This window comes from Neofelis nebulosa, chromosome 2 (assembly GCF_028018385.1).
Source record: "Neofelis nebulosa isolate mNeoNeb1 chromosome 2, mNeoNeb1.pri, whole genome shotgun sequence".
Classification (NCBI taxonomy): Eukaryota; Metazoa; Chordata; class Mammalia; order Carnivora; family Felidae; genus Neofelis; species Neofelis nebulosa.
This window is the reverse complement of record NC_080783.1, coordinates 203922214-203946389: the sequence shown is the minus strand read 5'-3', so window position 1 is coordinate 203946389 and position 24176 is coordinate 203922214. Positions and strand designations below refer to the sequence as shown.

The following is a 24176-nucleotide window of genomic DNA, read 5'->3' as shown; positions in this document are numbered from 1 at the left end:
ATGCTAAGGGTGTAGAGAGACAAAACCTCCCACGTCCGGCCTTCATCATTCAACTTAACCTGGTAAGTGAGGAGAAGTAGTTGTGAGTCAAGCATTACCTAAAGCCAGAAGAGGGAACAAGTAACTCTTTCCAGAGGGGGGGACATTTCCCCCAAGTGTTCAACAGTAGGAAACCTGGACTGGGTGCATACCTTCTGCCTGGCTCAAAGTATCACAGGGGCGCCTGGGTGGCTCAGTTGGTTAAGCGTCTGACTTCAGCTCAGGTCATGATCTCACGGTTTGTGATTTTGAGCCCTGTGTTGGGCTCTGTGCTGACAGCTCGGAGCCTGGAGTCTGTTTCGGATTCTGTGTCTCCCTCTCTCTCTACCCCTCCCCTGCTCGTGCTGTCTCTCTCTCCAAAAAAAAAAAAAAAAAAAAAAAAAGAAGTATCACAGTTTCTGTCTCCAGGGGCTTAAAACCCAGGACAGTGTTTCCAGTTTGAGGGCCACCTACATCAAAATTGTCCTGATGCTTGTTAATATGTGAATTTCTCCCTTCCCCGGAGAAGGAGAATTGGATGGGTAAAGCAGGGCCAAGTGTAGCATCCAGGTGATTCTGATGCACTCCAGGCGAACGAACGGGGGTGAGAAATCAGTCCAGGCAGGAGGAACACAGACAATGGCTTGGGAATCCTTTCTAGCCTTCAGGCACTGGGGTTGCAGTTCCAGACTGTAGATTCTAGGAGAGGGATCCCGTCCGTACTGTTCACCACCCGGGGCCTGGAACACACGAGGGCCTCATAAATATTTGTCAATATGCTTGCTCCCGAGATAGAAGTGACAGGAGAGTCAAAGGAAAAAGGAAGAAGTCGGAGGAGGAAAAAAAAAAAAAAGGTGTTTCTAAGGGGATGAAAACTTTCCGAAAAGTTGTCCCTCCGGAAGGCAGCTCCGCCTAACAGAAGGACCTGGGGAGGTGGCCGCTGCGGGAAAGGGGGAAAGGGCTGTGACTCCAGTGGGCTGCAGCGCGGGACAGAGCGGGAGGCGCCTCCTCGCGTCCCCAGGCCAGCCGAAGGCATGAGGTCACCTGGCAGAGCGCCAGCGGCAGCTGCGAGGACGCGCCCGCGCTGCGGCGGGAGGCGGTGTCAGGCTCCGACCCCCGGGGGAATTTCCCCCCCCCCGCCCCCTCGGGAGGCGGGGCTCGGAGTCCCGCCCACCTACCCGCCGAGCCTGAGCTGCTTTACCGCCCCAGCCCCAGGCCACGCCCCTCAGCTCCAGCCGCTCTTTTCCTCCCGAGTCCGGAGGCGCCGGGCCTTGGCCCCGCCCCCGGCCCCGCCCCGCGGCTTGAAGCGGCTCGGGCTGGGGCCGCCTCCGAGTCGCTCGCGGGGCGTGGGGCGGTGCTGGGCATCAGCGGCTGAGGCGAGCTCGACGCCGGGACTGTCCAGGGAGGCGCAGCGCAGCGCGGCGGGAGCCCTCAGTCGGAGTAACCCGGGAGCAGGAGCAGCCGCCGCCGCCGTCCGCTGAGCGCAGTCGAGCCGGCCATGGCGTTGTCGATGCCGCTGAACGGGCTGAAGGAGGAGGACAAAGAGCCGGTCATCGAGCTCTTCGTCAAGGTGAGCGCTCGCCCGCCGTCCCGCCGCGCCGAGCCCCCGGCGCCCGTCCGCCCGACCGCGGGGGGCGGCGTCCCTGCGCACCGGGCGCTCCCCGGCCGCGGAGCCCCCGCTGCGCCCCCGCGCGGCGCCCGCCTCCCGGGCCCACAGAGGCTGCTCCCGCGCCCCCAGCCCATTGTCTCGGGCCCACCCGCGCCTTCCCGCCGCCCAGGCCGGTCGGGGGAGCCGGGGCGGGACCGGGACCCCCGGCAGCCCGCACGCGGGGCGGCGGTCACCGCCTCCAGCTGCGCGGGCTCCGGCCGACGCCGGACCGTCGTCCCGCGTCCGGGTGGGAAGAGCGGCTGCGCTCCGGGCCCCGGGCGGGGGTGGGCCCCGTCGGCCCCCAGCCCCGCTCCCGCCCTGGCGCCGGCCCGACCCCACCCCACCCTCGCTTCCAGGTCCCCCCGACCCGGGCCGGGGCCGCAGCCTCTCAGTCGGGAGATGATGGACCCAACTTCTTGGAACGCTTTCTCAAAGAGCATTTCGCTTCCCGCTGGCTTGAAACTGTAACTTTAATTTTCGATGCGGTCTTAAAAAAAAAAAAAAAAAAAAAAAGCAGACATTCCTGGGCTTCCGGGAAAGACCGAGATTCCCAACTTGGGTTTTCCTGTCTTAGGTGTTTTACTACCATCTGGGTTTCTTGTTGCTCAAACTCGGAGTGGTTTGTATGATGCAACATTTTGGCTGCTCCGCTCGGTGCTGCTGCCTCGGGAAAGATTGTGCTCTTTTGTTTTGAAAGAAAAACTGATGAGGGAGAGAGTTTATAACTTGCTTGGGCTTTAAAGGGTTGGTGTTCCCCTCTGGTCTTTTCAGTGTTTGTATCCTACCACCACCTTACTTGCTTACAAATACTACCCCTGTCTCTTTCGTATTTTCTTTTACTATTTTTCATTTTAGCAAAGCAGAGAGAGTAGAAGTTAGGAACATCTGGCTCCAGCTGCCTCCCTCAAAACTTCAAAATCCTTGAGATTCTCTTAGTCACTTAAGCAGACTTCTTCAGAGCCAGGCTGTGAATTGGAAAGTTAATAGGAATCTAGAAGAATCTTGTTCCTTTTTTTTTTTCCCCCTCGAGTTTTTATTTGAAAGAAGGGGACACTTCGAAGGGTGTGTTTGAGAGATGGGAGGGAAAAATGATCAGAACAGTGTTTGTTTCAGGATTTTCTTTCAGTGACAGGGTTTAGAAGCATTTTGCTTTGGGGAACTGAAACAGCGGACCGGTATAGAACCCCCAGAATATCTTCAAAGATTCTGTTCGTTTGGAGGGCAGATCTAGAACTTTGAAGCACCGAGCATGTAGGAAGGAACCTGACATAAGGCAAAGTAAGAGGGTGGAAGGCAGCATGGAGTGGGGAGAAGGGAGAAGGGTGGGTCGCAGATCAGTGTTCAAAAAGTTCTCCTGAGCTAGGAACAGGAAGGAATTCCCATCGACTCCAAAAACAGTGTATCTGTTAAGTTCTAAAAAACCCCATGATACTTAACCTTGAAACTTTAGAAGTAGCATTAAATTTAGAATCAGATAAGGATACTATCAGTGATGGTTTCTTTCTAGCTTTGTACCGTAGGTCCTAGCCAATACAACAAGACAAGAAAAAGAAATGAAGTGTATGAATTAGAGTGGAAGAGATCAAGGCTTCGTGCTCTGCCTGCTATTAATTTAACCCTTCAGTTAGGAGAGGGGCATGTCACTTTGTTTCTGGAACTGGAGTTACTTCCTTACTGCTTCCCGGTTGTCCATGTCTGTGTTGGACGTGTATTCTTGTTCACTAAATAAAACTCGCAGTAACATCTGAAACCGTGGGTGAGGTGTGGTGATTATATTTCTTCTATGCATAACTATTAAAATAAAAAAGGGTTAGAGAGTCCACCACTCATGGTCAGCCTGTCTCCCAGGACTTGGTGGCAGAGACCCAGGGCTCAAGTCATAGTTCTGCACTCACTGGGCAGTTGTTTTCCCAACTGGAAGTTGTTTACTTCCTTCATTTGTGAAGCAAGAGGTGAGCTGTTTTCTGCTGCCCTGTGATTCCGCGTGGGTAAAGCGGTGTACTGATATCAACCAGGATAGTTGTTTCAAAGGGGGAAAAAAGGGCCAGGTAAATGGTGGTAAAGAGTCTTCTTTTTCTTCTTTTTTGGTAAACGGTTCTCTTGATTTCTTCTTGAAACCTATATATGGGAAATGCAAATGGGGGAAGATAGCCTTGTAAGTATAGTTATTTTGAAAGCAGTGAGGGGGCAGAGGCCAGGGTTGTTCAGCACGGTATGTGAAACAGCGTTAATTATTCTGCCAAGAGGTATCCGAGGGTGTAGCCAAAAACTGTTATCTACACTTCAGGCACATGAGTGAAAAGGATATTGAGCTTACCCGTTTAGGTAGATTTAAATTTAAGAGAAATAGGCCAGGACCTTCCCAGCTAGTGTGACTGGACTCACAGCTACATTTTCTTTCTGTTTTTGGAGTTGTCTGCCCCTGAGCCTAGAGGCTCCTCATCACCTGTATAAAAGCAGTTCTCCATTTGGGTTTGTTGACCCCAACACGCAGAGGATAGGACACCCTCCCAACTGTGGGAGGGCCTTCTTCCCCCACCAAGAGGGGCCTGGTGCATGTATATTTTGATGTACCGACACCAGTTGGGAACCACTAATCAACAGGAAGAAGTTCAGACCCTTTAGCAAAGGCATAAGGTCCCTTATAATTTGAATATAATGAAAATTTCTAATCCAATTTGTTCACTTACTAATTGTGTGTCTCAGGACACATTACTTAAAACTCTCTGTGCCTCATCTGTGCAGTTAGGATATTAATAGACCGAGCTCATAGGAATAAATTAGTTGATATATGGAGCATGTAATAAGCTTAGAACAGTGTCTGATATGCAGAAAATAAATGCTAGTTGGGTGTCATTTTGTATGTGTGTATTTATATGCAGATCTCCCGTACTAGATAGAGCTTAAGTTTCTTTTTAAGATAAGATCTGTATATTTATTTTTCTAAGTGCCTGGAACATAAGACGGTTTGAATGTTTGAAATGAGATTGTTTCCTTTTTTTCTTAGCACTTTGCTGTTTATATATGTGTTGACGTGCTTTGGAATTGGGAACTACTTACTTAGATCCTCATAGTCTGAGTCTCAAACCTTGGTCCTTTGCCTCCAAAACCCTATGTGGTTTTATTCACCTACTTTTCTTCCCCCTCCAGTTAGTAGTACTTCTAGTCTTTTCTTGTGTCTTCCGTGTTTTCCACCAGTATTTCTTCTTGGCCATGTTCAGAATTTGGGAACCAAGATTTCTGTATTAAGTAAAAATCTTAATTATTGAATCACGCAATGAGAGAAATTGAAAAGAGACTGGGTTTTTGTTTTTTTTCTTTGGCTTGTATAAGCCCAACTCCTATTGGCCCTCCTGCCTCCCCAGTCCCCACTGGTGGCTTTGGTTTGCTGTGATGGTAGTTCTGATCTCAGCGTAGAAGGAGTCCCTTTGTAGAGTTTAGTTTTGTGGGCTGGAATTTCAACTTGGTGTACGATTTTGAACTGGGACAGTCACTGTTGGCAATGGTCGCTAAACTGCTGGGATTGGGGTGGTGGTTGTAAAAAATTAATCTGGTGCAGGGTGGCATAACACACAGGAATAACTGTTTCTTTTGAGCTATTTGGCAGGGTCTCCAGTGTGTGTGGACCCTGGAGCCAGACTGCTTGGCTTGAATCTGGCTTCTCGTAATGTATCAGGCAAGTTTCTTAAGTTCTCAGTGCCTCAGTTTCCTGACCTCTAATATTAGGGTAATAATAACAACAATTTTATAGGGTTGCTGAGGGGATTAACTGCTAATCTCTGTGTATTAATTAGGGTAGTCTGAGCTGCCTTCCTAATAATGTTTACTTATTTATTTTGAGAGAGCACGAGTGGGAGAGAGGCAGACACAGAGGGAGAGAGAGAATCCCAAGCAGGCTCCGCACTGTCAGCGCGGTTGATCTCATGAGCCATGAGATCATTACCTGAGCCAAAATTAAGAGACACTTAATCGACTGAGCCGAGCCACCCAGGCACCCCAAGGATAGACTATTGAAACCTAATTTAGGTTTTTGCTCATAAAATTTCTCCAGCCTTGTTTATTTTTCCAACACTTCCCTATTTTTTGGATTGCTGTCTATTCACCAACTTCTCAGTGGCATTTGGGAGGGTGTAGTTGAGTATACAGACGGGCAAACTGTCAACTGTTTTGCCAATATAGAGTGAGCTCTTTATATTTTGTATCAAAGGCGGTCTTCAACCTCCTTTTTATTTTTTATTTATTTTTAAAAAAAAAATTTTTTTTTTTTCAACATTTTTTTATTTATTTTTGGGACAGAGAGAGACAGAGCATGAACGGGGGAGGGGCAGAGAGAGAGGGAGACACAGAATCGGAAACAGGCTCCAGGCTCCGAGCCATCAGCCCAGAGCCTGACGCGGGGCTCGAACTCACGGACCGCGAGATCGTGACCTGGCTGAAGTCGGACGCTTAACCGACTGCGCCACCCAGGCGCCCCTTCAACCTCCTTTTTAAACGCACATCAAATATGTTTTCTGTAAGAAGTGATGCAGAGAACTTTGTTCTGATAATTGAACAAAAACAAATTCAACATCAAGACGGTGTCACCTTGGATCTAACTGGTTTGCCATTCCTTTGAGGTTTCCAGAGGGGAAAATTCAGGAGATAGAAATGAATGAGAACTGTATTCTTTTTACATGTTGTGTAACCTGTTCCTGAAGACTGAACAGTGCTACTCTCGGCAAAGGCCAAGGTCATGATTCTGGTTAACTGTAAAATTCTGAGAGAATGGGGCCCCAAATGGGGAAGAGACAGGAGACTGCTGAGGCAGGGGACTGGACACGTGAGAAGCTGTACGTAGTATGAATCATGATGGGAAGGAGGCAGTGGGGAGGACCTGGGTGTCACTGAAAGTTGGTTGGTTCGAAAGGATGCTTACAGAGATGCCTGGAAGCCAGTAAAAGGATGGTGAGCAAGACTTTCCCACTTCCTGTTTCATTAGTGTTGTGGATCCTCATGTCAGGTGTCTCCTGGATAGGGAATTAGTGAGTCCATAAAAGGGAAATGTGTGAGGCAGGATGGGAAGTGTGATTAAAGCCTTAATTAAGATTTTGATCAAGTTAGGGGTAAGTTAAGATGAGTTTGCTCATTTTAGAGTCTCTGGTAGAGAATGGAAAGGGAGTTTCTCAAGGAAAATAACACCAAGGTCATGATTACAAACCATCCAAGTATGAATTAACAGGAATCTAAATTTAATTCAGGGCATCGGTTTGTGAATTCTCTTGGAACTTTTAATCCTCTTGTCTATTGAGACTTGGCTTTTATCCCTCAGTGCTCAGTACTGAGTATTGGTATAAGGGATATCAATTAGTCTTGTTTGGTTTGTGGTTCTCCCCCCCCCCCCCCCTTTATTTATAACCAGGAAACTGTATTCCTTTAAATTTATGAAAATAACAACTTAACATAGATAAGCAAGACAGTATTTGAAAGTTGTGCCAAAGGTGGACTAGGAGTATTTTAAACTTTAATGGTTAATGTTTTGAAGAAGTTACAATATTAGAACCACGGCCAGATACCGAACTGAGTTCATCATGCATATATTTTGTTTCCTAGATTTTTTGTTTGTTTTTGCTTTTCTTGAAGTTGAAATACATTGTGGCCCTAAGTAAGGGGTGTAACAAATTTCTCCCCCCGCTTCTCTTTTTGTGATCAAATCATTCCAGCTTTACATGTGCAATAACTCATCCTTACGAAAAGGATTTAGCTCTCATGATAGAGTTGTAAACATGTCAATCATCTGCAATAATTTGCACCATGCCACATAGCTATTTATTTGTATGTGTGAGAGAAGAAAGAGAATCTGAGCAAACGTTGGAGAATAGAACAGCAAGTAATTAGGTGAAAGCTGAAGTCATTAAGAACTTTTAAGGGTATGTGAGTTCTGCCACCTGTCTTCCTCTGCTAAGAACCGGTTCCTTTATTTTGGGGGTGGAGACCTGGTGGTAGGTGACAAGAGGGAAAGCTCTTTAAAAACTGAACACGAACTGAAGGAGGCTGTCGCTCCTAAGGAAGCCGGCAGCGTGGTGGGGTGTCCGTGACGGTGGACTAGCAGAGAAAAGGAAGGTGTTCAGACTTTAGGAATGAAGTTTTAGCCTCAGACATACAGATGCCCAAGACAGAATTGAAAAGTGTTCAGAGACACACGCTGAGGAAGAGTCTGCGGTTCTAATGCACAGCATGTTTTAGTTAACACGGGGATCCAGAATTTTGGCTTGAAAGTGTTTAGGGCTGTTGATCCTTCACTAAGTCGTGTAAAAACTGTGGCTAGCCATCAGTAACACAAGCTTTATTTACACTTTGTAGTTTTCGGCAGTACCCTTGGTTGCAAATCCTGTTTTTTTTAATCACTTAGCATAAGTAGTATCTAACTTTTGTCTGCTTCAGTTTAAATATTGACCCAAAATTTGGAAAGTAATGCCATTTCCTTTCTGCTTCCTAGTATATTCATTTTACACATAATGCGCTCTTTGAAAAATATGTGTTTTTTTTCGGGGCATCGAGGTGGCTTAGTCCATTTGAGCACCCAACTCTTGATTTTGGTTCAGGTCATCATCCCTGGATCATGAGATCGAGCCCCATGTCGATCTTACGCTTAAGACTCTCTCTCCCTCTGTCCCTCTCCTGCTTGCAGCACTCTCTCAAATTAAAAAAAAAAAAAAAAAAATGTGTTTTTTCCCCAATTATACAAACCATATGTGTTTACTATAGACAACCTAGAAAACACAGGAAAGCACACATAAAATAAAATTACTAAATAAATAAAATTACTAAAAAAATTACCAAATAAAACCTTCCTTCTGGAAATGGCTGCTGTTTCTATTTTGTTATATATCATAGTCTTTTCCATAAACTTGCAAGAATTATTGATGAGAGCATTTTAAATTTTTTTTTTTTTCAACATTTTTTATTTATTTTTGGGACAGAGAGAGACAGAGCATGAACGGGGGAGGGGCAGAGAGAGAGGGAGACACAGAATCAGAAACAGGCTCCAGGCTCCGAGCCATCAGCCCAGAGCCTGATGCGGGGCTCGAACTCACGGACCGCGAGATCGTGACCTGGCTGAAGTCGGACGCTTAACCGACTGCGCCACCCAGGCGCCCCTGATGAGAGCATTTTAATGTTCTTCATGACAGCAGAATACTTGGATGAATGAAAAATGGTATGTAACGTGTAGTGAGTTGTGAGTTGATTTAAAGGAAATATACTTTATTTAGTTTTTTTTTTTCCAAAGAAACTCAGATTGTATCCGGATTTATCTTCCTAATGACCCTAAAAGAGCATTTACTCTGATTTCTGCTGCAAGTAAGCAAGCCCTTTTTGTTGTGAAATTTGCCAATACCTAGAATTGCTCATAGAAAAGATACTGATTAAATGGCTTGAAGGTAGCCTGCCCCTTTGTGCTCTTTAGGAGAAATCTGTTCTGAAAATCCAAATTATATTTTAGTATTAATTTTCCTCTTTAATCTTGTAGTAGGTACCCATTGTACAGCTAGAGGATATAAGATAGAATCTTTGCCTGGAAATGGTCCAGCACAATATAGAGATATTAATAAAAGCAAACGTTAATTGAATACATTCTCTGTAGTCAGTGCTGGAGACATAAAGGCGTGAGAGCAGGTTTCTGGTCTTTAAGGAGCTCACAGTATCCCCTGATGGAGAGTTAGATGGTGAGTAAATGAGCCCTGGTTGATGATGGCATTTTCATATACAGTATAGCGACTTTTTGGCTTGTGCTTTTTAAAATGCAGTTGAATTAAGACCTTAAGAAGTGATTTATTTGGTAACTAACTGACTTGGACACGAGTGACATGTTTATGTTGCGTGCTGACAGATGAAAGGTACTTAGTACTCTGGAACCTACTACGTATGGCATATTATTAGCTGTTTAAAGAAACTTGAACCTTTTCCCTCGGTAACTTAGTTATGTGTTAATATTCTGTAATTTTTATCTATCTAAAATGAAACTGATACTTCTTGCCTCAAACGTTAAATGGAGCCTACTTGGCTCTAGTTGTTTATTGAATGAGATACAGCTCCTTGATCTGGCACGCAGAGCCTTTCAGATCAGGACCCAACTGGGTTTCCAGTCTTATCTCCCACAGCAGCTGTAAATTTACCTCAAATTCTAGCTAGACTCATCCTGAATATGCCCTGTACTTCTGTGTCTCCACGCAAGACTTTTGCTGCTATTTACTCCATTTGAAATATCTTTGACTTCTCCAGCCCCTTCCCCACCTCCAATTTCTGCCTGCCCAGAGGAATAAATTGTTACTTTTTCAGTCACTTTTTCATTCAGTCAACGTAACAGATAGTGAGGTCGTTGTTGTGGGGCCTTGGCTACATCAAGGAATTTCATGGCTTTCATATTCAGTTGGGGGAGGCAGACCATAAATTATGTCCACTAGTGGTAAGTGCTGGAAAGAAAACTCGAGTAGGGTACGGAGTATAGAATAGTAGGGGGTGCTGTTTTTGATTTAACAGGACCTTTGGCTAGCCTTGCGGAGAATAGCCTAGAAGGAGGCATGGTCAGAAGCAGAGAGTCCAATTAGCTATTTAGTAATTCAGGCAGGAGATTGGTGGCTTGGGCTAAGGTGAGAAGTAGTCTGATTAGGAGATTTTTGTTCTGAAGAAATTACAGGATGACGAAGTTGCCACCGATTGAGACGGGGAAGGCTGCGGAGAGCTAGTTCTGACTGGGCAAAGATCAGGAGTGTCGTTTTTGACACGATAAATTTTAAGACCTCCTGTAATCTTTTGTCTAGTCGGAGAAGCTTATGTTAAAGAAATACACAAACACAGACAGCATATAATTACATTAAAGACAAGAATAGGGCATTTCTTGAGAAGAAATGCCAGGAAATCTAATTTAGATGGAAGCTGAGTGGGGCCTTCTCTGAGAAATGACATGTAGGACGAATAGTAATTAAGAGAAGAATGAGGGGAATAGGATTCCAGGCTGGAAGAATTGATGCATGTAAAGGCTGGAAATACTCAACAAATTGAGAGTGTGACTGGAATAGAGGGAACAGAATTGAGGTGCAGAGTGAGATGGAGATGGGCTACATCATGGAGGTCTTTGTAGGTCATGTGACTTTTATCCTTAGTAAAAAGAGTAGTTCTCAAAACATTTTAAGCAACGGAGTGCCGCGGTTTGATGTGCATTTTGATATGAGTAGTCTCCCCACTCTGGAAAATGAAATGCGGAGAGGCGAGAGTAGGAACAAGGCAACCTATTTGGAGGCCATTGTGGTCGAGACAGATGATGATGGCTTGGATTGGGGTGGTGATGGGGAGAAGAGAGTGGATTTGAGATACATTTTGGAGGTGGAGTCAATAGGAAGCTAGCAAAGGAGTTGTATGTGAGTTTCTAATCAGATTCACTGGTTGAGAGCGGTGCTTTTTATTGGAGGAGGAGGAGCAGACAGTGTTCATGTTTTGCCTTCTGGAGTCTGGGATGACAGAGATGTCAAGTGGATATGTCTAGTAGAAAGTTGGATATACAGATCTCATGTTCTGTAAGAGGTCTTGGGGCGCCTGGGCGGCTCAGTTGCTTGAGCGTGTGACTTTGGCTCAGATCATGATCTCTTGGTTCGTGGGTTCGAGCCCCGTGTCAGGCGCTGTGCTGACAGCTCAGAGCCTGGAGCCTGCTTTGGACTCTGTGTCTCCCTCTGCCCCTCCTCCGCACGCTCTCTCTCTCCCCCCCCCCCCTTAAAAATAAATAAAATGTTAAAGCAAACAACCACAACCAGAAAGAGGTCTGGGGGTGGTAGTGCCTGGGTGGTTCAGTTGGTTAGGCATCCTACTGTTGATTTTGGCTCAGGTCATGATCTCACAGTTCATGGGTTCGAGCCCTGTGTTGGGTCCTGTGCTGACAATGCAGAGCCTGCTTGAGATTCTCTTTCTCCCTCTCTCTGCCCCTCCCCTACTCATCTGTGCCCTCTCTCTCAAACTTAAAAAAAAAAAAAAAAGGTCTAGGCAGGGTAGAGAAAGTTGGGACTTGTTACATATAGCTGCTTATATAGTATTTAAAGTGTGAGACCATTCACTGGGTGAATGAGGAGCAGTAGGGAAAAATGCCCAGGACCAAGTTCTAAGAAACTCTCAACACTTAGGGGTTGTGTAATAGAGAAGCTGAAAAAAGGAGAACAGGGAGGAGTTGCAATAAGGCAGTGTGGGGAGAGGAGAGCTGCAAGAGTGGGGTACCAAAGAAGCCAGGAGAGGCTTTTAAGAAGGAGGGAGTGACCATATGTGTCAAGTAAGATGAATGTCTGTTTGATTTATTGCCTGGAAGTCGTTGGCAACACAGCAGTAGCCTTGGTGGAGTCCTGGTGGGAAAGCCATAGCAGAATGGGTAGAAGAGAGAATAGAAAAGTGCCAGCAGAGCCCATGTGTAATGCCAGCTCTAACGCGAGACCTGGCTATGCGGAAGCAACAGGTTGGTAGTCAGAAGAGGAGACATTTTAAGGGGAGGCATTTCTAAAAATTATGAGCTGAAAGGGCTATAATGTTGGAAAGAACACTACATCATCATATTGGAGGGGAAAATAGTTCCCATGAGAGTCTCCTGATTCACCGACTGGGAGGCCTTTTTCAGTGAGGAAGGTCTGTTTTGTGTATATTTAGAATAGATGTGCTTATTACCACTGACTTATTTTTGGGTTGCATTTCCCAAATGCATGAGGTAGAATAAATATGTAGAAGATTATTTCATATTTAATTGAAATAATATAAACCTGTATGGGTGCTTTCTATGTGCCAGGCACTGGGCTAACTGCATTACTTGTGTTGACTCAATAAAATGTTTGCTGAAGGAGTATACAGAAGCCCCCCCCCCCCCCAACCCCCGTGCTCAGGGTTGAATCCAGAGGAGGCTGGTGGGAAAAGAAGATATAAAATAGGTGATTGGGGAAAAGCAAATGCTTATGAAATTCACAGAAATTTTCAAACAAGAAGCCAGAGAAATAGACTGTGATGCAAATCACTGGGCTCAGTGCATTATGGCTGTTTTGATTTAGTGCCTCAGAATGACTCTTATTTTAGGTTGAAGTGAACAGATTTACTTTTTTCCCCTCGTACAATAAAAAAGAGCGAGGGGAGAGTCCGTGACTGCGTCCTGGCCCTGAGTATGTGGCTTGACAGCCAGAGGGCTGAAGAGTCGCCATCGCTGTCTTGATGACTGAGCAGGGACCCCTGTGCTAGATTATAGTGCTGCCTTTGGTGTTGCTTGTAAATGTTCTTTCTATCCTTGGTAATATTTGAGATTGGAGAGCCCAGAGTCAGAGCCAGGGGATGATTATCGACTTGAAGTATCATTTGTATTTTCTATGTGGCACTAACTAAATAGTCTATTTCAGAGTTGAAGATGGTTAGAATAAATATTGCAAGTAGGCAATTGAGTTGTTGTTTGGAAGACTGGATCTTTATGTTGTCGTCGCATCGTGGTGAAGAGCATCGTCTCTGGAACTCATGTGGACTGTGTCAATATTGGTTCTGCCTTTCGCCAGCTGCCTTGGTGTCTCTACTAGGGTAATGGTATCTACTTCTTGGGCTTTTGTAAAGATTACAAGAATTAATACAAGGAAAACACTGAAGGTCTGGCATATCCTAAGCATTATTTGCTTATTATTATTACATGGGCCTTTGGCATGCTGAGTTAAGACTCTACTGGCTCGTGGTTGGTTTATTTGTTCAACACATGTGGTTTCAATCTCCAGGATGTTGCTAAGAGAAGCATCTGCCAGACTGCTACTACAAATAAATAGGTGGGGAACTTTCCATTCTTTATCAGAAGAGCAGATATAATTAGAAAAAAAATTCAAGATCAGTCTCAAATTTATTCCTGAATTAAGTGAACCATGATCCTGTTGACACTTTCTAGATAACTAAAGGACATTCAGATTGGACTCTGCCTCAGCAGCTGTTTCTGGACTAGTAGCTAAAGTTTTAAGAGTTTATTATTAGTAGGAGTGTCTTCCTTCCTCCCTCCCTCCCTCCCTCCCTCCCTTCCTTCCTTCCTTCCATTTTTTTGTGAGAGCATAAAAGAAGTGGAGGAATAATCTGTGGCTTATTGAATCTGTCTAGTGTTTCTGTGAATTATGGATTTGGTATAATAGTGCCTTGTGCTGCTACATTTTCACTTACAAAGTTGAACTGGTCATACATTAACTGACATTTATCTAATGCTTTCTTTCTTTCTTTTTTTTTAATGTTTATTTATTTTTGAGAGAGAGAGGAAGAGAGAAAGAGCAAGCGTGAGGGAGGGAAGCGGAGGGAGAGTGAAGAATCTCAAGCAGGCTCTGCACTGTCAGCACAGAGCCTGACATGGGGCTCCATCCCACGAACCACGAGATCATGACCTGAGCCAAAGTCAGACGCTTAACTGACTGAGCCACCCAGGTGCCCCATTATCTAATGCTTTCTTTATGGGAGATACAGACATGTTTAGGAGAGATTAGGTTCTATTTAATTTGTAGCAGAAGAAATTGAGCTAGTGTAGATTGACAGGTTTTATGCTTAGTAATTTTTAAGGGGGTAAGAGTAGAGAGAGTTGAAGTCTCCTAATTCTTAGTTGATTTCTAGACCCTAAGATTGTTACTGTTGTTGTTTTTTAATTCCACTTTAGACCACAATGGGATGATGATAAAACTTTAGCATGGCTGTAATTAATAGGTGATGTAAGGATGGTAAACTGATTTTAAAACCCTTCATTTTATGATAGTGTTTTAAGCTCCTTGAAACCACTTAATTTATTCCTGTGTAAGAGTACACTGGTACATGAAAATGAGCAGTAAGTTTTTTTCTGTTAAAGTCAGAATAAGAGGCATAAGATATTAGAGAGCGTTGTATATTTACTCTGGTCCAGGCACGGTGTGCCACGCCCTTTTCATGTTAGCAAATTTAATCCTCCTATAAACTCTGAAATAGGTACTATCGATACTGTTTTACACACGAAGCTTAGAGAGGCCATTGCTTGTGTGTGGCTGCAGGGCTAGTAAGTATTTGTACGGAGGTCTTTGTTATCCAGAGCCTGACTCTTAACCACTAAGAGCTTTTGTGTTTATATTTTTTCTTTATTTGGAACTTGAATGTTTACCTAACGTAGTTTTGTTTTCACTCTTTGCTGTATTCAGTCACCCTGAAAAATAAAAAAATAAAAGAAAACATTCTGAGAATGTTTAAGGGTATTTCTAAAACATACTGACAACCAGCAAGTCTAGATGGTTCGTTAAATGAGTTTGGTTTCTTTCAGTTCTCTTGGTTAAATTTGAAAGGAAACTAAAATTTCCATTACCTCACCTCTGTGCATTTTGGGGGCCTGGTTAATTAGTATTGTAAAGTTCTGTAAAGGGTTTATTCATAAACTTGTTAAGGAACTTGACTGGAACATCACATATTTGATTTTAGGATTGCTTTACAATTTAGATGTGTCCAAGCAGTCTGAGTTTAACAGAAGTAACATACCAAGTTGTTAATATTTTTCTTTGTGTTCTTCTTTTTTTTTTAACCTCCTCTCCCTTTAGAGGAGCCTACAGTAATCTTTGCATTGTTAATAGAAAAAAAAGCAAGGAAGTTTCTTTTTGTGGAGAGAGGAAATGACTGTTAGTTCGGGACTTTATCCATATTAGGTATAAACTAAATATAGAAGTGTAATCCAGGAGTGAAGTCACATCTATAAAGTTTCTTAAGCAAAGCTAATGAGATCAGCCAGTGCTTTTGGATTTGGGGTTTTTTGTTTGTTTCATTTGGTTTCGTTTTTTTCTTTTTTCTGGCTCACTTAAAAGGCTATGAAACTGATTAATCCTGTGGTCTGTCTTCTTTTGTCCCTTAAAGAAAAACCAGACCATTTATAAGGAATCTTTCTTTAAAACACAGACACACACACACACACACACACACACACACACACACACACACACACAAATTCTGCTTTCTGTAGAAAGAATTGTTGCTTGTGTCTTTTTTGAGGGAGGTTGTAAATATGTTCGTTTCTTTAGTTTCTTGACCCTGTTGTCATTTTCCTGTTCCCAATTCTCTTCTCTTCTCTTCTCTTCTCTTCTCTTCTCTTCTCTTCTCTTCTCTTCTCTTCTCTTCTCTTCTCTTCTCTTTTCTCTTCGGTGATTTTAACCTTAAGTCTTTTTCACATGTATTTTTACTGTGAGGCTAGACTCTTTCGTCTTTTTGTAAGAAGCGTCTGTCTTACATAGTATTTTCTTGGGTTTATTCGGTTTTTAACCATGAAGTCAGATCCCTGTGTGGTCAAGTGGTATTAAGGCTCTTCTGATTGGTTGGTGGTAGATATTGTAGAGCAGAATGAAGGAATAAATCTGTTTCTGGCCAGAGCACATGTTGTTCACAAATAAAGACTCTTAAAAGCCCCCCAAAACATTCTTACTGACAATAACTGTTTTCAGCTTCTGTGTTCCTCCTCAGAGCTCTTGGCAAGCATGCGGACGCATTCAGGCACTTAGGAATGTGCTGTGCTTCTGGAGAGAAGAACGATGCATGCACCTTTATGGTGTATTTCATTATAAATATTTTGGAGTACACCAAACTCTGTAAAAAGTGTAGCTTAACATATAATTTCAAGGGTTTTAGCTCCTGAAACCAAATGCCCTCCAAGGTTTAGCTCCTTCTCTGACCTTGTGCCTCCCTCAGCTGAGCTAATCCTTCCTCCTGTCTGTCTGGAGCATTTGGTGTTTGTATGTTTCTGACCCTCATCTCAGTCATTTCTCATCATATCTTTGTTGCGGGCCAGAATGTGAATTCTAGGAGGTCAAGGATCAGGGACTGTTTACTTCATCTTTCATATTTTCCACCCAACACAATCTTTATATAGGGGAAAACTCACTAATTCAGTAAATATCTATAAGAGTTTTTGGGCAAATTGGTTGTGTAGTCTGGGGATAGATGAATGCAAGAGAATTTTAAATCTGTTTTTGGTGTTGGGTTCTGTGTTACCTCATAGTAAAATGCCAGAGATAAAAATAGTATTCAATTATTGAGCTTGAGACCTGTAATTTGGGTTTTATGATTAGGGCTCGCTAGATAGCCATTGATCTAAACTTAATAACAGATGGGTTTAAAGGCCTAGAGTCTTCAAATTACATAACTGGAAGACCAGGTTCAAATTGTTGTTCTCATCTGTAAAGTGGGTGTGTTTCTTACAACTGATGTCCAGTCTAGTCCAGATTTATTTTATATGCCAGAGTAGCCTTAGTCTTGGGTATTTAGGTCCAGACAGAAAGTTGAGACCTGAGATTTCAAAGTCTGATCCAGATAATTGAATTCTCATAATTAGATGCAGTTTATCAGAAAACAAATACAAATGGAGCTAATAAAAATTCTCTTTAAATAAAAAATTCTCGGTGATAATGAGGGCAGTTTGTCCGAGAAATGAAGAATATTTCATGAGTGAATTCTTTGACTAGAATAGTATGTTCTATTTTCCAAATGAACTACCTGAAAATCAGCTACTTAAAAGATAAAGGGAAGATTTTGTTTGTATGTCTAAAATAAGACAGATACAGAACTCTTGTAAGTTAGGATTTGCCTTTATCATATTTAATGCACCTGTGTGTTGAAATAGCAAGTAAAAATTTCAGTAATAAACGTGCTATCTTGTACCGTTCAGATATTTGATACTGATTTTAGGCTAGCCAGGAAGATAGACAAGAATCCCAAATGTTAACTTTTGCAGCTACGGTACATTGTTGAATGATAATTTTATTTTTTTATTTGTAATTTTTTTAAAAATGTTTTATTTATTTTGAGAGAGAGAGCCTGAGCAGGGGAGGGTCAGAGAGAGAGAGGGGGACATAGGATCCGCAATGGGTTCCATGCCGACAGCAGGGTGAGCCCGATGTGGAACTCAAACTCACACACCACAGGATCGTGACCTGAGCCGGAGTCAGATTCTCAACTGACTGAGCCACCCAGGCACCCTGGGTATATATAATTTAAAAATTTTTATTTTGTAAGATATTTTAGTGAAAACTTTAAACACAGATGATCCCAAATAAAATACCAGAGAATGATTCATTCTTTCATATGTTTATTGACTGCTAATATTTTATGTTAAAATTCTGTAGCACTTTTATGAATGCACTTTTTCATTGTTTCATTGTTATCATTATTATTCCACTGTTCTTAGTCATTTACAGGTCCAAAATTTAGCTATTAAGCAGTACTGTGATGTATATCTTTATAGCCAATTTCCTGTGCATAACCGTATCATGTAAGTCTGTTGTTAAAGTTGCTCACATACCTTATTTATTCTCTGAATTCTTTATTTTTACTTTGCTTATCTAAAGTGTAATCTCTTAAAAAAGAACTTCATGGAGAATTCATATTTTTTACAAAGGGAGAAGTTGGATTTTTGACCCTACTTCCGAACTCTTACTGGAATTTCTAGGTCTGGGAACTTGTTGATGAAGAGAAATACCTCTCATCCACTAAAATCAGGTAGCTGCCATACACAGATGGGGGAGGAAGTTTTCTTTTACTTTCAGGACTCTTTCTTTTTTTAAAAAAAATTTTTTTTTTTTAACGTTTATTTATTTTTGAGACAGAGAGACAGAGCATGAACGGGGGAGGGTCAGAGAGAGAGGGAGACACAGAATCTGAAACAGGCTCCAGGCTCTGAGCAGTCAGCACAGAGCCCGACGCGGGGCTCGAACCCACAAGCTGTGAGATCATGACCTGAGCCAAAGTCGGACGCTCAACCGACTGAGCCACCCAGGTGCCCCAGGACTCTTTCTGAATGTAGTTGATACTACAGCGTGTGTATTTTAAAGCCCTTAGTGAAAGTGGGCTGCTGGATTTTGACTAGCATAAGAATTTCACCCCTCCCTTCCCTGCTCCCCCCAACCCCAACATATTTGTCTTCAGCTGATAGAGGAAGACTCTGGAAGTTAGTGAATGTATCTTTGTTGTTTTTTGTTTGTTTTAAGTAGGCTTCACGCCCAGCATGGAGCCCAGCGAGGGGCTTGAAGCCACAACCCTGAGATCAAGACCTGAGTTGAGATTAAAGAGTCGGACACCCAACTGACTGAGCCACCCAGGCGCCCCAGTGAATTTGTCTTTGTTTACAATATGTTAAAAGAATGAGTCTTACAATGAAAAAGGTGGAGATACCTTTTTTGTATGTGACCAAAGTGCGAATGACTAATTGTAAAGGGCACGTGTTTCTTTTTATAGTAATATAATCATGACAATATTAATAAGCACAAGTTAGTTTTCTATATTCCAGACATTCACTTATTGAAATGTCAAACGTGCAAATTCTACATAGTTTTATCTGAAAATGCCTTGATTTTATTTCCATTCTTTAAAGATATTTTTGGTGGATATAAGATTTTGGGGTGATTTTTGTTGTTATTTTTATCTAAGCATTTAAAAAATGTTCCATATTTTCTGGCCTCTGTTATTTCTGATGAAAATTCCACTGTCATTCCAATCATTGTTTGTATGCAGTGTGTTTTTTTTCCCCCCAACTATTTTATTTTATTTTTTTATTTTTTTGCTTTTTAGCATTTTAATTGTGATTAACCTCGCTGTCACTTTCTTTATATTAATCTTGATGTTCATGAAATTTCTTGCATCTGTAGATTTGTCATTATTTGGGAAAAGTTTGGCCATTTTTTCTTGAAAATTTTTATGCCTCATTCTTTTTCTTTCTCTCCTTCTGAGACTCTAATTAAAAATGTAGGCCTTTTGATATTTTCCCATGGGTCTTTGAGACTGTTGATATTTTCACCTTAAAAAAAATTCTTCTGATTAATTTCTTGGATCTGTCTTCCCATTCATAAACCTTTCTCTTTCTTTTCTCTGTTCTACTGTTAAGCCCATGTAGTGGTTTAAAAAATTTTCAGATAGTATATTTTGTAGCTCTTGAGTTTCCATTTTCTTTTCAGTCTTTACTGAAATTTTTTATCTTCCTTTATGATGAACATATATATTTTGTTAAGTTCTTGAGCATAGTGATAATAACCGCTTGAAAATCCTTGCCTGCAAATTATACCACTTGGGTCAACAAAGGGTGTGTCCGTGATTATGTGATTATGTTTTTCTCTTGAGAATGGGTTGTGTTTTCCTGTTTTCTTCCTGGGAATAATTTTGGATTGCATTCTGGATATTGTGAATGACAAGTTGTAGAAGCTTTGGATTTGGTTATGTTCCTTTGAAGAGTATGGATTTTGCTTCTTCTTCTTCTTTTTTTTAAAGCAGGAATGAACTGAACTCAAAGTACAAAACTCTTTCCCCCATGATGGATGGCAGCTTAAATTTCAGTTCAGTTCTGTTAGCTGCTCTGCTTGGATTCTGTACTGTGCCTGTGTGTGCTTAGGCAGAGTTTTATGCAGATTTTAGGGCTCTGGTTCTCCCGCTGTCTTTTTTATGGTGTTCTGCCTTATTTTCCAGTGGTGCTTTGAATGCTGTTCTTCAAGCCAGCAGAACCTTTTGGAGTTTTAGCTGCCCTGCATGGCACAAGAATAAAAGATAAAAATTGGGGAAAATTGTGCAGTGTATTTCCTTTCTTCCAAGTGTCAGCTCCCCTCCGATGTCTGCTGCTTTTGTTTACTCTCCAGTGCCCACAAGTGGTTGCTTTTTTTTTTATTTAAAAAAAAATTTTTTTTTTTTAACATTTACTTATTTTTTGAGAGACAGAGAGAGACAGAGCACAAGTGGGGGAGGGGCAGAGAGAGAAGGAGACACAGAATCCGAAGCAGCTCCAGGCTCCAAGCTGGTCAGCACAGAGCCTGACGTGGGGCTCAGACCCACGAACCGTGAGATCGTGACCTGAACCGAGGTCGGCCGCTTAACCGACTGAGCCACCCAGGCGCCCCAACAAGTGGTTGCTTTTGTGTGGAAGTTATCATTGTTATCGGGGTAGAGGGTTGATTTGTGGGAACTATTTGACCATACCAGAAGCCTCAAACTGTTTTTTTTCTTTTTCTTTCCCCCCCCCTTTTTTTTTTTTTAAAGGTTTATTTATTTATTTTGAGAGAGAGAGGGAGAGAGAGAGAGAATCCCAAGCAGGCTCCAAGCTGTCAGCACAGAGCCCAATGTGAGATCAAGACCCACAAACTGTGAGATCAAGACCTGAGCCAAAATCAAGAGTTGGACACTTAGCCAACTGAGCCGCCCAGACACCCCTTCTTTTTATTTTTTAAAAGATTTTAAAGTAAACTCTATACCCAATGTGGGGCTTGAACTCATAGCCCCAAGATCAAGAGTCACATGCTCTACTGACTGAGCCAGCCAGGCACCCCTCAGAAATTTTTTTTATGTTTATTTGTTTTTGAGAAAGAGAAGTGGGGGGGGGGGCGGTGAGAGATGGGGGAGGACAGAGGATCTGAAGCAGGCTCTGTGCTGAGAGCAGAGAGCCCAATGTTGGGATCGAACTCACGAACTGTGAGATCATGACTTGAGCCGAGGTTGGATACTTAACCAACTGAGCCACCCAGGCGCCCCTCAGATTGTTTTTTTCAAGGTAAGTTTATAATTTTAGGGTAGTTTTAGATTTACAGGAAAATCGCAAAGATGGTACAGAGAGTTTTCAAATTGATTTATTTTTTTTTAAAGTTTATTTATTTTGAGTGAATGAGAGAGAGAGAGAGAGAGAGAGAGAACGAATCCCAAGCAGGCTCTGCACAGGCAGCACAGAGCCCAGTTTGGGGCTCGAACTCATGAACTGTGAGACCGTGACCTGAGCCAAAGTTGGATGCTTAACCGACTGAGCCACTCAGGTGTCCCTTAAAATGCTGAATTTTACTGCCACTTAATGCCAGCATTCTGATGAATTCCATAATGCTGCCATGTCCTGGGGAACTGTTGAGGTATGGAAGACTGTTTTTGCCTTTTTGCTAAGTGTCCTCAACTGTTACGGTTTTTGAACCTAGATCTCCTTTTTATGTGTGCACGCCTGTGTGTATTTATGTTGTGTGTTTTCTGTTTCTTCCTTTGCCCGCTCAGCTGTGTTCATGCAGTCCATTCCCTTTACTTTTCTGTTGTCATCTGTTGTAGTTTGGTAAGTCAGGTAGACAAACTTGTTAAAATTTGTTTGGAATAAGAATAAATCATTTCTGAGAGCTTGAGTGTTGATTTGATGAGTTCAGGTACATGACCTTTAGTATGTGGTCTTGGTGACCTTGGTGTTGGTTATTCAGAGGCTTTTTCTCTAGACGTCTGCTGACCAGTGTGAGAGCCACTAGCCATATGTGGCTTTTGAGTGCTTGAAATGTGTTTCGTTTGAATTGAGATGTACTATAAAATATATACCGGAATTCAAAGATTGAGTACAAAGAAAAGAATGTAGTATTTTTTGTGTCATTTATGTGTTGAAATAATGTTTTAGATACATAGAATTAAGTAAGATATTATTTAAAGTAGTTTCACGTGTTTCTTTTTTACTCTTTAAAACATGGCTCCTAGAAAATTTGAAATGAAATTTGTCGATTACATTGTATTGATTGTAGGTCAGGGGATTTATCTTGGTAGTAATGTGCATGTGAGTGAGGTGGTGGTTGTACCCCCAAATCATGAGGTTAAGCAGGCAGGAGTCCAGCGTCTCTTTCTAACCTTGGTGTAAGAAATTATGAGAATGGTTAATTGCATGGACCTCAGCCATCAAACTCGGTTCTGCTACTCCTCAGTTGTAGGACCTAAGACGGGTTGCTTAAGCTTCTCGGAATCTGTTTCCTTATCTGAAATATGAGGAAAATAATACCTAACTTCATATGGTTATTGTGAGAATTAATATATATAAAGCATTTTCATAATGGTGCATCTCACGTGAGATAGAAGCTGCTAAATGAAACAGTAGCTGTTAGCTTGTTCGTAGGCCACTTGTGACGTTTCATTTGCTGTGTTTGATTCCTGTGGGGAGTAGAATCCAGTTTGATCCAGATGGGAAAAGGGGTTCTACTTTTGGTCGTCTTTTTTTTTTTTTTTTTTTTTTTTCTGACTTGGCATTTAGTATTTTTAATTACATGTGGCATGTAATTTTCTCTGAAGAGATAATAGACTTTGTTCCTCCTATCTTAGGCTTCTGATGGGTGAATGTAAATGAAACATTGCAGCAGAACTTGTTTTTGTTATAGTTTTGTTGTGCTTCGATGTAAAGTCTGGTCACTGTATATCTGACACTTTGTTTTAGCAAACGATTCTAGCTGAGACATTTCAGATTTGATTTGAGTATAGATTAGAACTTTTGTTTTCGTTTTCAGCATATGTTTCCAATATGTAACAGAACAGATGTCCTCAATAGAATCTTTCTCAACTGTCATTAATTCCCGATTACTTTGCATTCAGCATTTTTTCAAGCAATATGAAGAATTCTAAAGAAGTTCTGTCATCTTTAAGCAGTTTAGTGTTTTGGCAGTGGTTAGGGACAGGAATAAAATGGGTAAACATTTTGAACATTTTCTTTTAGAATGTTCTTAAATCCAAAAAAGAAGGAGAAACCAAACAGTGCAGAAGTGTATCAAGTAATAACCCTCCCCCACCTCTCCTCAAGTGTGTCCTGAGGTCAACAGGGTCAGTTTTGGTTTGTAGCCTTTCACACTTGAGAAATATTTCCAAGCCATGGTGGTAGTTGTATGGTCATCTCTTGAGGGATTGCTCTGTCTTCCAGCAAAGTAAAGGCACACCCCCACCCCTATCTCGAGGCTTTCCTCTACCCAGTTCCTCAAACCAGAAATCTAGTTCTTTGATTTCTTTTTTAACTTCACTTCCCACATGCAAGTCATCCACAAGTCTTTAGGGTTGTATCCTCTTGGTTCAGTTTAATCCATGCATTTCTCTCCAGCTCCATTGCCTTGAATCCAGCCCACATTCTAATTTTTTTTTTTAACGTTTATTCATTTTTTTGATAGAGCGTGAGTGGGGGAGGGGCAGAGAGAGAGGGAGACACAGAATCTGAAGCAGGCTCCAGGCTCCGAACCGACGGCACAGAGCCCGACGCGGGGCTCAAACCCACGGACCATGAGATCACGACCTGAGCTGAAGTTGGACGCTTAACCGACTGAGCCACCCAGGCGCCCCTAATCCAGGCCAAATTCTGAATCTCCCAGCGTACGTTCTCCACCAGCTCCATGCCCCCAACCTGCTCTCCATATGGTGGCAAGTGTTACTTATTGTCTTAAAAAGGAATTTGGATGTTGCCCTCATATGCCCCTACCCTTCAGTGGTATCCCGTTACCCTGCTCTCTGGCATTTCCCCCAAGCTCAGTGAAGTCTGGAAATTGTTCTCTACTCAGCACATACTTTGTTACTGAGCACTAACCAGATGCTGGGCAGTGTTTTAAGAGACTGTCATATTAACTCATTTAATCTCCTAACTATGAGGTAGTATTATTCCCCATTTGACATATAAGGAAACTGAGTCCCAGAGAGGTTAAGTAGTGTACCAATATCACACAGCAGGTTAAGCAGAAGGACCCATATAGCAAACCAGACACTCTGCTTCCAGAGACCT

General features: G+C 42.4%; 1 protein-coding gene across 1 annotated transcript in view; it reads left to right on the top strand.

Annotated features, from left to right (window-relative positions):
• The first annotated feature begins 1338 nt into the window (after window positions 1–1338).
• The window catches only part of CLIC4 (chloride intracellular channel 4), a 67511-nt gene continuing 44673 nt past the window's right edge, over window positions 1339–24176 (top strand). Inside the window, exon 1 of the mRNA XM_058718608.1 lies at window positions 1339–1588. Within this exon, the coding sequence (XP_058574591.1) occupies window positions 1517–1588 (72 nt within the window). The 5' untranslated portion in view covers window positions 1339–1516. The remainder of the gene's footprint in view (window positions 1589–24176) is intronic.